This window comes from Hydra vulgaris, chromosome 15, assembly GCF_038396675.1.
Source record: "Hydra vulgaris chromosome 15, alternate assembly HydraT2T_AEP".
Classification (NCBI taxonomy): domain Eukaryota; kingdom Metazoa; phylum Cnidaria; class Hydrozoa; order Anthoathecata; family Hydridae; genus Hydra; species Hydra vulgaris.
In genome coordinates, this window is record NC_088934.1 from 45407501 (window position 1) to 45421611 (window position 14111).

At 28.9% G+C, this 14111-nt stretch overlaps 2 protein-coding genes across 4 annotated transcripts in view; both read left to right on the top strand.

Annotated features, from left to right (window-relative positions):
• Window positions 1-14111, top strand: part of LOC105847758 (uncharacterized) — a 44742-nt gene that overhangs the window by 9390 nt on the left and 21241 nt on the right. The gene's annotated exons all lie outside the window — the stretch shown is intronic.
• LOC136091646 (uncharacterized) lies at window positions 3074-5595 on the top strand. The gene is made up of 5 exons (XM_065819353.1): window positions 3074-3272; window positions 3368-3766; window positions 3836-4208; window positions 4305-5279; window positions 5367-5595. Exons 1-3 carry the CDS (start codon window positions 3080-3082, stop codon window positions 4051-4053), a joined length of 810 nt encoding a protein of 269 aa, XP_065675425.1. The 5' UTR covers window positions 3074-3079; the 3' UTR covers window positions 4054-4208; window positions 4305-5279; window positions 5367-5595.

A 14111-nucleotide genomic window follows, 5' to 3' on the forward strand; every position in this document is an offset into this window, starting at 1 on the left:
TCTTCATCAAAAAACTCTTTTGTAGTTGGCAGGTCCATTTCGATATAAGCAAGATCAGTAATATGAATAAGAGTTATCCAGCTCGCAACATTCCAATTTAGTTGAGGGATTTTCCTTTCTATTCCATTACTGTTTTTGTTTCTAAAAATAAAAACATCGTTACTTTAAAAAAACTTGCGAAAAAAATAACCTTAATTAAAACTTAACATTATAAAATACAGCACAATGCATTTTTAAAAAAGCTTTGTATACAGATGCCTGATAAACTATAAATAGAAAAACTAATTTTAAAAAGTTAACTGTTTCCTGAGAATGAGTATTGTCTCAAATCCGAGAGTCCTGATCTGTTCATCATTATTTTTAACCATTGCATAGAGAAAATTTGCAGGTATTAAACAGAAAGCATTACCTTGAATGTTTTTTTTTTACAATTCTTTTTACATCATCAAACTTAATAAGGTTCAATTGATTAATAGTGAAAACAGAATCTGGGGGGATTCTTGCAATTTGGAAGATTTCTTTATATGAAAGCACAATGGAGCATAAACTTTAACATTATAATGGTTAAGCTTTTTCAGACTTGCGTTTGGAGGAATATCTCGAGTGTAACAAAGAATTCGTATAGAATGGATTAACCATCGAGCATGATTCATTGGACCTATTTTACAATTAGCCTATTTGTCATCTACTTTACCTAATCCAATACCTTTACAATATTTGTAAAGAAGCTTTTGATCATGACTTATATCTTTTAATATCTCATGTGAAATATATCCTTCAGTGATAGAAGTTTGGATTGCCTTAAACTCTACTTGAGGTTGTCTATGAATGTCTTCAGAGCATCTTTTCCCAATTAGTCCACTAAAATTTTGTAGACCGGTTGTTTTTCCATCTAATTTTTTAGAAAGGGCTTTTAGTGGGAGTTCATTCTGATGAAGTCTACAACCTTTTGTGTGAAGTTTCCTTCCTATCAACTCTTCTAGATTAATCACCAAGCTACTTCTCCAACCTGTGTTTGATGCAGTATTGTCTAAAAGAATAGCACCAATGCTCTTCAGACTGTTATATTCTCCAAGTACACTAAATGTCTTAAGAATATCCCCAGTAGCACCAACAACGGGTATTGTTCTGTGTGTCAAGTAGATCCCGTGAAATTTTCCATCCACATATGTCAAAGTAAGATGATGCTCTGCAGCAACACATTCTGTTATGAAATTTTTTCCTTCAGAACTATTTGTTTTTAAGTACATTTTCGTATTCTTATCTATCTTTCCATCTAAACCAATGGAAAATAGTTGTGTCTTCTCTTCTGAATCTGCGTTTTTTGAAATTATTTTTACTTTTGACTTAGCTCTGTCTAATTTAAACTTATCCATTAGAATATTATTGATGTCAACTTCCGGTAGCAATAGATGCTTGATATTATGGAGTAAGGCGTTTCCAAGAGCTGTGCCGAGATTTGAAGAACATCCGCCTCTGACCAGCTCCATTGCATATCTTGGAAACTTTTGAATACAATAATCTGCCTGAGTTCTTTTACTTGGTTTCCATTCATCCTGTTGTTTAAGTAAAAAATTTAAAATACTTATGATTTTATTATAAATAAGTGTTAAATATATACTAAACAAATTGAAATTTTAAGGCCACGCAAATAAATATATTCTGGGGGATCTGGTAATAAACTTGAAAGCTCATTATTAATATGTTTGTGATGTGGTATATTTCCTTTCTTCTCTTTAATACTGCTGTTTTGTTTTAAAGCAGATGTATCTACCTAAGACATCTGAAATAGCCCTTTTGGTCCTGTTTTTAAACGCTAGTCCCGTGTATAAGCTTTTTCTTCTATTGGGACTTTTGCCTATTTAGGCCATATGCAAATAATGTGTTCCATTTTGCATTTTTCTTTTTTGCACTTTACATAAACATTGTTACATGATACAATATCCAATGAACAGCAACAAGCAGATATGTCAAAAAGTTTATCTAGTTTAGAATCTAGGTTTCGTTTGATATTTGCTTTAGCGTGTTATAGTTTATGTTTTTTACAGTTGCAAATGGATTTTTAATTTTTGTTTTAAAAGATTTATCGTTTATTAAAGGCAATGGTGGATTGACAGATAACCATATAGATTTTAAAACACATGAAACACGCTTAACTATTGCCCAAAAGTTTGGCTTGGCATGTCAGAACAATCTAAGAAGTAATAAAATTGAATCAACTGTCGTTATGTGCTTGGATCCGTTGTAATTAAATCCCAAGGGCAAACTCCGTAATTCTCTTCACTTTTCGATCGCGTATAGGGCCTTTTTTTTATTTTGGCATTTTTTATTTTCTAAAACTAAATACTTTGTTCATATTATTATTACAAGACACATGAATTATTTGCAATAAATTAGTAACACTTTATTAAAGTACTAAACTATTTAAATTTTGCACAAAATAATAACTTACTTGATAATAATATTTTTTCCAATTAAAATACTATTTTGCTTGTAAAACGTGCTTATTGTTTACTTTAATCTATTTTAACTACATTGTATCATTCTACAAAAGTAACATTTATAAAAATAAACCAGTTAAGCATGTAGATTTAGTTGTATAGGGAGAATTAAAAAGTATATTTTAAGAAATATTTATTAGCCGCTTCACACATGACAAAAATAGGTTTTAAGTTTTAGGTCAGAGTTCCCCAAATATTTTTATGGAACTTTTATCAGTGACTCTTCAGGATACTGAATCTAGAAGCTTAAAAATCAAAAGGTAGCTGTTTTTGAAAAAAACGATTTCAAACTTTTGTATATTATTTTATAAAAGGGGAGGGGGTGAGAGTTGTAAAGTTAAGGTTTTCCTTATAAAAAGTCAATATTAACACTTTCTAATGATGTTAAAGTTAATCCAGTATTGCATGCAATTAAATTTTGATCATCTTAAGATGTTAATATTCCTATAGAATTGTTGATGGAAGCATTCTTTAATTTATATAGTAATTTATTTGTTTAATATAACAATAGAATGTTTCAAACCCTAGTTATTGTTTCGTTATTGTTAATATTAAACATAAGTTACTTTATTAGAAAAATGCCTAATATATTATCTAACAAAACAGTAAACAGCAAAGAAAAACGAGACCATTTATTGAATCAGAAAATTATTTGTTGCTGTTGTTTGAAGAAATGCTTAAAATGTATTCCAGTCACGAAGTTATTAGAGGCTTACATAAGAATGTATGTAAAACCTGAATATTCAATATCTGTGTACAGTTATCCAACAGGTATACTCCATATTATGATTAACTAATGCAATTATTTTATTAAAAAATACTTTCTGAAAATAATCATAATTTAAAAATTAATTTACTTTATGTAGGCATTTGTCCAACATGCAAAAAGTATGTAAACTTACTGAAAGAAAGTAAAGACATACCAAATGCAGTTAAAACTCGATCGCAATCTTCCCAATTATCTAGATGTGTAAGCACTAGAAATTGTGAAACATGCACAGTTTGTTCAATAGCTAGATCCAGATTTCCACATATGAAAAAAACAAAGAAATTAGTAAGTTCGAATAGGATGTGTAACGTTTGCTTATGTGCGATTAAGAGAGGAATTCGACATCAATGTAATGAAATGAACGTGTATACAAATCTTTCTGCTAAGTTATTTAATGCTTCAAAAAAAGTTCAGAAAAAAGTCACTTTAAATGTTTTAAGATCGATTATTAAAAAAAAGAAACTTAAGCATGGAATCCAGACACATTTAAATACTGGTAATTTGTTTATTAGATTTATTAGTGTTTTCAAATTGATTAAATCATCTAAAGTATTTTATTATTCAGGTGGGTTGCCATTACCTATAACTATTGGTGTTCCTCAATTAGTTATTAGGAAAGTCAAATTTGAAGAAACTGAAAAAATGATTATTCGACTTGGACTTAGTCAATTCAAATCACGCATCCTTCTGAAATCCTTAAGGAAAAGTGGAATTCAATTTGAGGCGAATCTTAAAAAAAACTTTGCAAAAAAAGTAAACTCCTATCTGAATTTTATGATGTGAAGACAATTTTTGCAGAAGAAAAAAAATAAAGTTGTCAACCGATGTGTCAAGAGACCTTGTTTATGTTTGTCAATTAACCGAGCTGCTTAACTTTGTAATGACTTCCAGAAAGCAAAACCCTTTCCAAACATTAATACGAATTGGAATTGATTCAGGTAAAAACATTATTAGATAAAGAAATATTATACAACTTATATATAAAATAGAACTTATTAATATATATTTTTTAAATTAAAATTAATATTTTGTAGGAGGTGGATCACTTAAGGTAATTTGTAACCTCTTTGATCCAGAAAAAGAACGATGCGAAGATCAAAGTTCTCATGGAACATACTCTGGAATTAACCATTTCATAGTTCTTGCATATTGTGAAAACTTGCAGGAGACACACAAAAATTTAGCCATTTTATTAGATCTTCTAAAGCTAGAATATTGTAAATATGTTCTTGCAGCTAATTTGAAAATAATTAATATTCTTCTTGGAATTTATGTTAAGTTATGATTTAAAATTAATTTATGTAACTTTTAATTAGTTAATTAGGATTTTTCAAAAAACATAAGAAAATTTAGTCTCATGGCGGTATGTATGCTTGTGCTTGGTGTGAAGGAGAATGTGAACTTTTTGGTGGGTTGACAAGAACATTTTTATCATTGGATCTATGGCATCAGAGGTACATGGAAGCTGGTTATCGAAGTTCTGAAATGAAAGATTATAAGGTGTAAATGTTAATTATTATTTAATTTAAAAATTTAAAAATCTTTTTATTAAACAAAAAAATTTTTTTTTTCAAAACTGGTTATCAAATTAATAAACTTTGATAGAATGTGGTGAATGTATGCTTAATAAAGGAGAGAAACAAGTCAAAACTAGTTCTTGAAGTAATTCCTTTGCCGGAGCTTCATATGTTAATGGGATTTGTAAATCATATATCAACTTATATAATTTTTATTGGCCTGAATACAAAGAATGGGTCAACTCACTTAGATGTATTAGAAGAGGATACCATGGGGGAACATATGAAGGCAATACATGAAGGATTATTCTTAAAAACTGCGACCAGCTTTCACTAAGGCTACCAATTGAACTCTTACCACTTCTATGTCCAATGAGAAAATTTGAGAAATTAGTTCAAGGAACCTTCGGAAGTTATCTTAACCCTTGTTATCTTCAACTAATAACTGACTTTGTTTGTTCCTACAAAGCCACACAAGAGTACTATTCAGAGGTACAGTTAAATATAATGAACTTGCTTTAAATTGGCTTTGTATTAATATACTATTATTATTATCTATCTTATAGAATATTTTATTAGTTTCTAGGAAAGAAACTTACTGTGACCTGGAAAATACATATAATCTCAGCTCACTTGCAACAATTTATTGAACTTACTGGTCATTCTCTTGGACGATACATTGAACAGGCATCTGAATCGGCTCATTCAAAAATGAAGCCAATAATCGAACGATTCAATGTTTCACAAACAAGCTCAAAGCACTCTCTTAGAAGCAGAAGAATTGCTGAATTGTTTAGCAGTACTAATTTATAGATTAAAAAGTTCAGATATTTTGTTATATGTTTATAAATTTAAAACATTGGATACAAATATTTTTTTTAATTGTTAGCTAACAGTTTAAAAAAATCTTAGTTTTTTCTAACATTTGCATTTTGTAACATGAATAGTTAATAAGGTATATGAGTTAATATGGATAATAAGAATTGTCTTTTTAAAAGAATTTGACATTTTTTCTCTTTAAAAAAAAATTCTACTCCATTTCAAGGCCATCACAACTTTTTTAATGTTTGAGATAACTAACTTCGAGAATTTTAGATAACTAAAAATTAACATCTTAAGATGATCAAAATTTAATTGCATGCAATACTGGATTAACTTTAACATCATTAGAAAGTGTTAATATTGACTTTTTATAAGGAAAACCTTAACTTTACAACTCTCAACCCCTCCCCTTTTATAAAATAATAGACAAAAGTTTGAAATCTTTTTTTCCAAAAACGGCTACCTTTTGATTTTTAAGCTTCTAGATTCAGTATCCTGAAGAGTCACTGATAAAAGTTCCATAAAAATATTTGGGGAACTCTGACCTAAAACTTAAAACCTATTTTTGTCATGTGTGGCTTATAAATTTGATTTTTTGGCGTTAAAAGTTAGAAGCAGTCAGAAATTGGAAATTATTATAATTGATTTTATAAAAACTGTCATTATATTGCAACAGCTGATTGCAAGGAAGGTCCATTTAGAAAGGAAAATAAATTAACTGGAATAAAATTATTTTGGAAATTACTATAGTGTTTCAAAATACTCATTACATTTTGATAATATCTACTGTTGTATTCAATACTTATTTAATATTGAAAATAATTTTTCTTGTTTATGTTATTACATTTCTGTTTTCAGAAATAAGCTCAATTCAAAATTTTTTTCAAAATTTAAGCATATGATATAAGCAAATAATTGTTGACAAAAATAGTAATTTTGGTTATCACCTGAGACCACGATTATCTGAGTGTGTGTGTATATCTATCTTTCTATATATATATATATATATATATATATATATATATATATATATATATATATATATATATACACACATATATATATATATATATATATATATATATATATATATATATATATATATATATATATATATATATATATATATATATATATATATATATGTATATATATACATATATATATATATACAACCCTCGGAATTAGGAAAAATGAGGTCGCAATGCCAACCCTAATTCCGAGGGTTAAATATATATATATTAGTGGTGTACACTAGGATTTTGGTCGGTCGTCCGGCAGGTGACTGAGAGTAATAGTTTAGTTAGTCTTGGTCGCCCGCCATATTTTGAGTCGTCCGTTATCATTAAAAAAAAAGTTTTATTTATGTTCTATATATATCTCAAATGAGTTTTTTAAAGGGTGTGTTTTCACTATGAATAAAATTATGTTTTCATATTTGATGAATATAAAGTTATAAAAAAGATTATTTATCTTTTTTCAATTTCAGCGGTTACAATACGATATTTATTATAAGAAAACTATTGTTGATTTTATGATATTTATTATAAGAAAACTATTGTTGCATTTTTAAAGTAGCATTTAAAATGATTGGTATTTTTATTTGCGCTACCTTTTATGTAATTAAACTTTAAATGAATAAGAATTGTGAAAAAACTATTGACACATTTATATAGTAGTGTTTAAAATTTTTTGGTATTTTTATTTGCGTCCGTTTTATGTAATTAACCTTTGATTGAATGAAAAATGCGACTTTAAGGACTTTTTTAAAAAACATTTAGTTTTTTTGAAGTTATTCTTTAAAATAAAAATGTATCATTATATTTAAATTATTTTTAATAATATAACAATGGAATGTTTATTAGTATGTTTTTGTATTATAAAGCTTATAATAAAACTTTATTTGTATATTAAAATTTTATTATATTATTTAAAGAAGGTGCTTTCAACAAGCGTTTTAACAAAATTAAATAAAAAAAGTTTATTATTTAATTAAAAGTCAAACACTTTTAATTAAATAAATTTTAATTTAAATAAATAAACTTTTAACATAAGAAATTTTTATAATTTAATTTTGTAAAAATGTTTGCTAATTAGCAGCAGTTATGACTTCAAAACTTTCATTCATTCTTTATAAAAAATGAAAACTGGAGTTCTAATTTAAACAGAATGATGTAAGTTAATAGAAAAAAAGGAAAATAAACTTCAACAATAAGACTTTAAAAATATTGCTTTATTGTTACGTTAGATTAAAGAGTAATTCTTCTTATGTTAGATTAAAAAGTCTTCTCCATAAGCTTTCTTCTTATGGTGTATCCGGCAACATCTTTAAGATCATCGAATCTTTCCTTTCCAATCGTAGCATAAAAGTTGTCCTCGATGGACAACACTCTTCTTCTTATTCTGTAACTTCAGGGGTTACTCAAGGTTCTATCCTTGGCCCTATACTCTTTTTAATCTACATTAACGATCTTCCAGATATTCTCTCATCTAAGGTGGCATTGTTTGCTGATGACACTACCACTTATTCTTGTCGTGATAAAAACCCTCTGATTGCTTGGAGGGGGCATTTGAGCTTGAAAAGGATCTTACTTCTGCTACAGCATGGGGCTCACAGTGGCTGGTGAACTTTAATTCAGATAAAACTCAATTTTTTTCAGCCAATCGTTATCGCAATAATTTAGATCTTCCTATATTTATGAACGGTGATGTACTCGATGAGTCACCTACTCTTCATCTTCTAGGATTAACTCCAATCTTTCTTGGAAACCATATATCAAATCAGTTGCAAAATTAGCATCTGCTAAGGTTGCATCTCTTTATCAAGCTCGTCACTTTCTTACTTCGGATTCTATTCTCTATCTCTATAAATCACAAATCCGGCCTTGTATGGAATATTGTTGCCATATCTGGGGCGGATCCTCTAATGATGCTCTTTCTCTTTTACACAAGGTGCATAAACGCAATGTAAACATAGTTGGACCTGCTCTTGCAGCCAACCTCCAACCATTATCACATCGTCGTAATGTTGCTTCTCTTTCTCTTTTCTACAAATACTATAATGGGCACAGCTCTAAAGAGCTAGCGTCTCTTCTGCCATCTACTAAAATTCATTCTCGTGATCAAATTCATTCAATTAAGTCTCATCCTTTTTCTGTGACTGTTCCTAAGTGCTCCAAAAACGCTTATTCGTCTAGTTTTTTTCCTCGAACATCAGCTCTTTGGAATTCGCTTCCTTCATCTTGCTTTCCTGACTCATATAATTTGCAATTTATTAAGTCGTCTGTCAATCGTTATCTTGCTCTACAATCTTCATCTTTTCTCTTTCAGTAACTTCCAACTTTAATTTGTGGCTGCTTGCAGCTTTGTTGGAAGCAAAGATGTTTAAAAAAAAAAAAAAATTATCAAAAGCTGTTTCATTGATAAAAATTAATATTTTGTTGAGAAAAAGTAATAGTCTTTCGAAAACAAAAGAACAAATTTACCTTTAGTGGCAAAAATGTTACTAAATGTAGTAATGCAAACTGCAGCAAAAAATAAATTTGAATGAGTAACATAAATTTAAGTAATAAGTTAAAAAATGAACCAGTTTTAATAGTCGCCCGGCCGGGCGATTCAATTGCATCAAAACATTATTTCCAGTAGCCCTTCGAAAGATTTGAGTGGCATTTGCCATCGGGCGACCGCAAGTGTACACCACTGTATATATATATATATATGTATATATATATATATACTTATATATGTATACATATATATATATATATATATATATATATATATATATATATATATATATATATATATATATATATATATATATATGCTGCATAAAACAACGCCAACGTTTACACAAAGCTGGTCTTTATGACCAAGGTTACACCTTTGCTGATATTATTGCTCGACTAATTGCTATTCGGAAAGCATCTTACTATAGAAATAAATATAAATATGTCAATAGTAAGAATAATATGCGGTCACATGCCCACAGACTATCAATCCCAATTTAATTTATCAATCCGCAGTTTACCCACAGATACTGAATTTGGTGCAAAACTGAATGTGCAATTTTTAGATATAGCTTGGCAAGGAATTATTCGGCCAGATTTATCACCTTATCTCAAAAAAGTCGTCTCTCCACCAGAATTGCTTATTTTCACCTTCTCTAACGTTAGTGAACAACTCAAACGCATCAAATTGACACCAGCCAATTATGACAGCATATCTGGCTAACTACTCTATGTGGCACATCTTGAACTAGTTAAACCCCTTGTTATAATATTTAACAATTGTATTTACAAATACATTGTACCATCTGAATGGCTTTATGCAAGAAAGCCATTCAGATGGTACATATATATCAGAATGTCATACCTATTCCAAAAGTCAATAATCATTCTCTACCATCTAACTACTGACCAATCTCCATAACATCTGTAACATGCAAAATAGTTCAACGCATCCTTGCAAAACATATTATATCGTATGTTCAAGATAATTTATTATCAAATAGCTAATTTGGTTTTCTTCATGGCAGAAATGCAATTGATGCCATCATACAAGTAATTAATGACTGGGAATTCACTATTGACCGCAATACCTCAATAACTGCTTTATTCTTTGATTTTTCAAAAGCATTTTACCTCGTTGACCACATTATTCTTATGCACAAACTTGAAATCAACTTTCCATCATGGTTATCATTCTGGATTGTAAAGTGGCTTTCAAACCGTAACATGTTATATTCAACAGCAACCCTACTGAATGGAAAGATGTTTTATTAGGAGTGATACAAGGAAGGCTCCTTAGCCGATTCTCTTTTTAATCTATGTACTAGTCATTATGATCAAACATCTCCCCTTATTGCCTTAGCCACTTTACTTACAATGTAGTTATCCTCACCTCAACAACCAATAAAACTAAATCTAGGATGCAAGTCTTTCAAAACCTTCTTCAAAAAGCAGCTGGTTTTGATCCACATGATGCAAGCTACTATGGCATCTTTCCTATTGAAGAACATCTTGATTTCGTATGTCTCAGCACACTTAAACAAATTTTAAACAAACCTAACCATCCAATCACACTTTGTCTACATAAAAACAATCACTCACATTTCACTTCCAAATTTAATACCAGATCTGCAAAATCAACAATGTATTTAAACACATATCCACAAAAATTTATCTGTCACCTTCGTAATGATGCAAATAAAGCTGGAACTAACTCTACGCTTTACGTTACCTGAAATCATTCAATAGCATATTCCAAAATATTGAAGTGTTAGTTTTTTGTAAACTTAAATCAATATTTATTTCAATAAAAGATTATATATATATATATATATATATATATATATATATATATATATATATATATATATATATATATATATATATATATATATATATATATATATATATATATATATATATATATATGTATATGTATATGTATATATATATACATTGAAATACATTTTTGTCCACAATTATTTGCTTATATCATATGCTTAAATTAAATGTTTATATTAGAGTAAAATAATTGGAAATGAACTAATTTCTGGTGTTCAAACAGAAATATAATAACATAAACAAGAAATAGTTATGTTCAATATTAAATAAGTATTGAATACAACAGTAGATAATATCAAAATGTTATGAGTATTTTGAAACACTATAATAATTTCCAAAATGATTTTATTCCAGTTAATTTATTTTCTTTTCTACATGGTCCATCCTTGCAATCAGCTATTCAGTTACCTACATTCACCCATTCTTTTACATACTCTTTTGATTGAAATTTTTATAGTGGAGAACCTTTAATCCTGATGAACATCAATGATGATGTATGTTTTACTGGCAGTATGTTTTGCATATCTATCTGAACATGAAGCAGATACATGTTTTTGACATTAAAATAATAAGGCACAAAACTCCTGTTTTGTTGAAGAAAAATCATTAAGCAGAAAATTGGACTTTGTCTTTTCAGACAAAGTTTTCAAAAATTTTTGAAAACTTAGAAGGTGGCCTAATAAGTTAAAGGTTGATTTCTACCTTCTGGCATATTCACATTTTAGAAAATATCATTTTCAATAGCCAGTTTGACTTCAAAAACCTTGGGATCTCCTCCAAATTTCATCCTTCTAAGATAGATATGAGACAACAGATTATGTAAATTGCTTTTGCGAGTGTGACATTATTTTATTGTAGAACTTCATGAAGTTGATTTGAATTCTTCCTATGCATCATAAATTAATGCCAGATTTTTATGAAATGACACGCTTTCAGGTTTCTGCGTTAAGGTTTTAAATTTAGCTCTTTCTTTTAAATCAATTGAAGCATTTATGGAAAGCAAATGGAAGGTTTTCAAGTTGTGCAGAACAGCTTATACAGTTTGAAATAATGAGGCAAACCACCATGTACTAACTTGCCCAACCTTGCTGCAAAAAGCTTTCTTTTGTTTTTCGAAGACCAAGTGCTCTACAGAGCATTTAGAGTATCAATGAAGCACTTGAAATGGTTAATTACAATGCATGCTTTAACTGCATAACTTACAGCCAGTTCAAGATGACTCAAGCAATGCTAGCCAAGGAAACTTTTGCTTCAATTGTTTGAAGAAAATTCAAATGTTTGAATGTGTGAATGTTTCACAACGAATGAAAACAATACCAGTATTAACACCATTTAACTTCTTTAGATCAATAAGCTCAGGATAGTCAGTGTAGGGTCTGTTATTTTTAACAATATAGTATGCCGTTCTAGATATGCATTTAATTGTTTTTTAAGTCTGCATGGTTACTTTTTGCGAGACTTACTTTTAAATGCTCACTTTTTCTGAGTTTGAGAAGTTTGCAAGTCTACCAATGGGTTTTAGAAACTTTATGCTTATGTATTTTATTTCTTAATGATGTTGACTGCAAGTTAATTGCAAGTTTCACCACGAGGCATTATGGAGCACGAAGTCCATTTCTTTGAATAGCTTTCTGGTTTTCTTTTATTGCAAATAGAGCATCTAATCTTTCCATCAATGCATAGTAAAAAACTGTTTTTAAGCTTGAGTTCATTATACTATTTAATTGTTTAGCATTTAAGGAAATGATCGCTGCCCACCTTATTACAATTTTTATCAGATGAGGCCAATATTGCTGAACTAAGTGGTTGTTGAGCCATCCATGATAAAGAATTCATTAGTATGTTACATGGATGTTGAGGCCATAAAGATGAATAACTTGTTGCTAATGTGCTAGTAAAATTAGTAACTTGTTATAACGCATGATCTGTATCACCGCCAGGCGCAATGTCAACGTGTGGTTTGGAGAGTGCAGGTCCAGGCTAAAAGAAATTTTACAATTTTTGCTGTTTATGTTTTGTAGTTATTTACATGTCTGGAAATGGTGTTATATTTTTTATCTATATTTTATTTGAATGTTTTCTGAAAAAGGTTTTTCAAGGATATATTTAAAGTAAAAAATAAAATAATAATAAAATAATATTATTAATCATGATAACAATAATAATAAAATTAGACAATACAATAGACAAGAATCTTTTTTTTAAATGTAATTAGTATTAACAAAAAAACAACAACAACAAAACTTAAATATGAAAACTGACAACAAGTATTAGGTTGATGCATATTTATTGCATATTTTTTGAAGTCAGTATTTATTTATTGTTCAGTATTTATATATCTTATATAAATATATATATATATATATATATATATATATATATATATATATATATATATATATATATATATATATATATATATATATATATATAGTTAGTGATAAAACTGCGTCAATCTTATCCACAAGCTGAGAGGTAGCAACATTCAGCTATAGCAGCCCAGTACTTTTTTTTTTTTTTAAATCAATATTTTCTCATTGTTTGTAAACCATTCATTAAGACTTGCTTTAAACTTGTTTAATCTCTTGGCCTCTACAACAATATCCGGAAGTTTATTCCAAATTTGACACACTCTGTTTGAGAAGTAATGTATTCTTGAGCTAACCAATGCACAAGTATTTTATTTCCTAAGGGGTGAAACACTGCATCCTGATTTTATATTTGTGACCTCTAGTTGAGGAACATGGGCCATCTAATTCAACATTTGACTTAAAGACTGGTTTGACATTAAGATTGACATACTCTAAATGGTTCACTATCTTGTATAAGTTAATCAAGTCTCCTCCTTTTCTTCTAAGATTTAAAGTCGTTAAACCCATTCTAACTAGCCGCTTTTTATAACAAAGCATTCAATTTGAGTAAGGTATTTTTGTGGCCCTGTGTTGAACTAGTTCTAGCATTAAAATTTCAGCTAGATTAGGTGGACTCCATGCTAGAGTCGCAAATTCAAGGTGAGGTCGAACATAGGTTGTATACAAAATCCATATATAACAATCTCTACTTTCAAAGGCTTTTTTAACAAACCTAGTATTTTTGAAGCTTTGTTAACACATTCTTGTGCTCGATATTTCCATTTCATATCCGGTTGTAA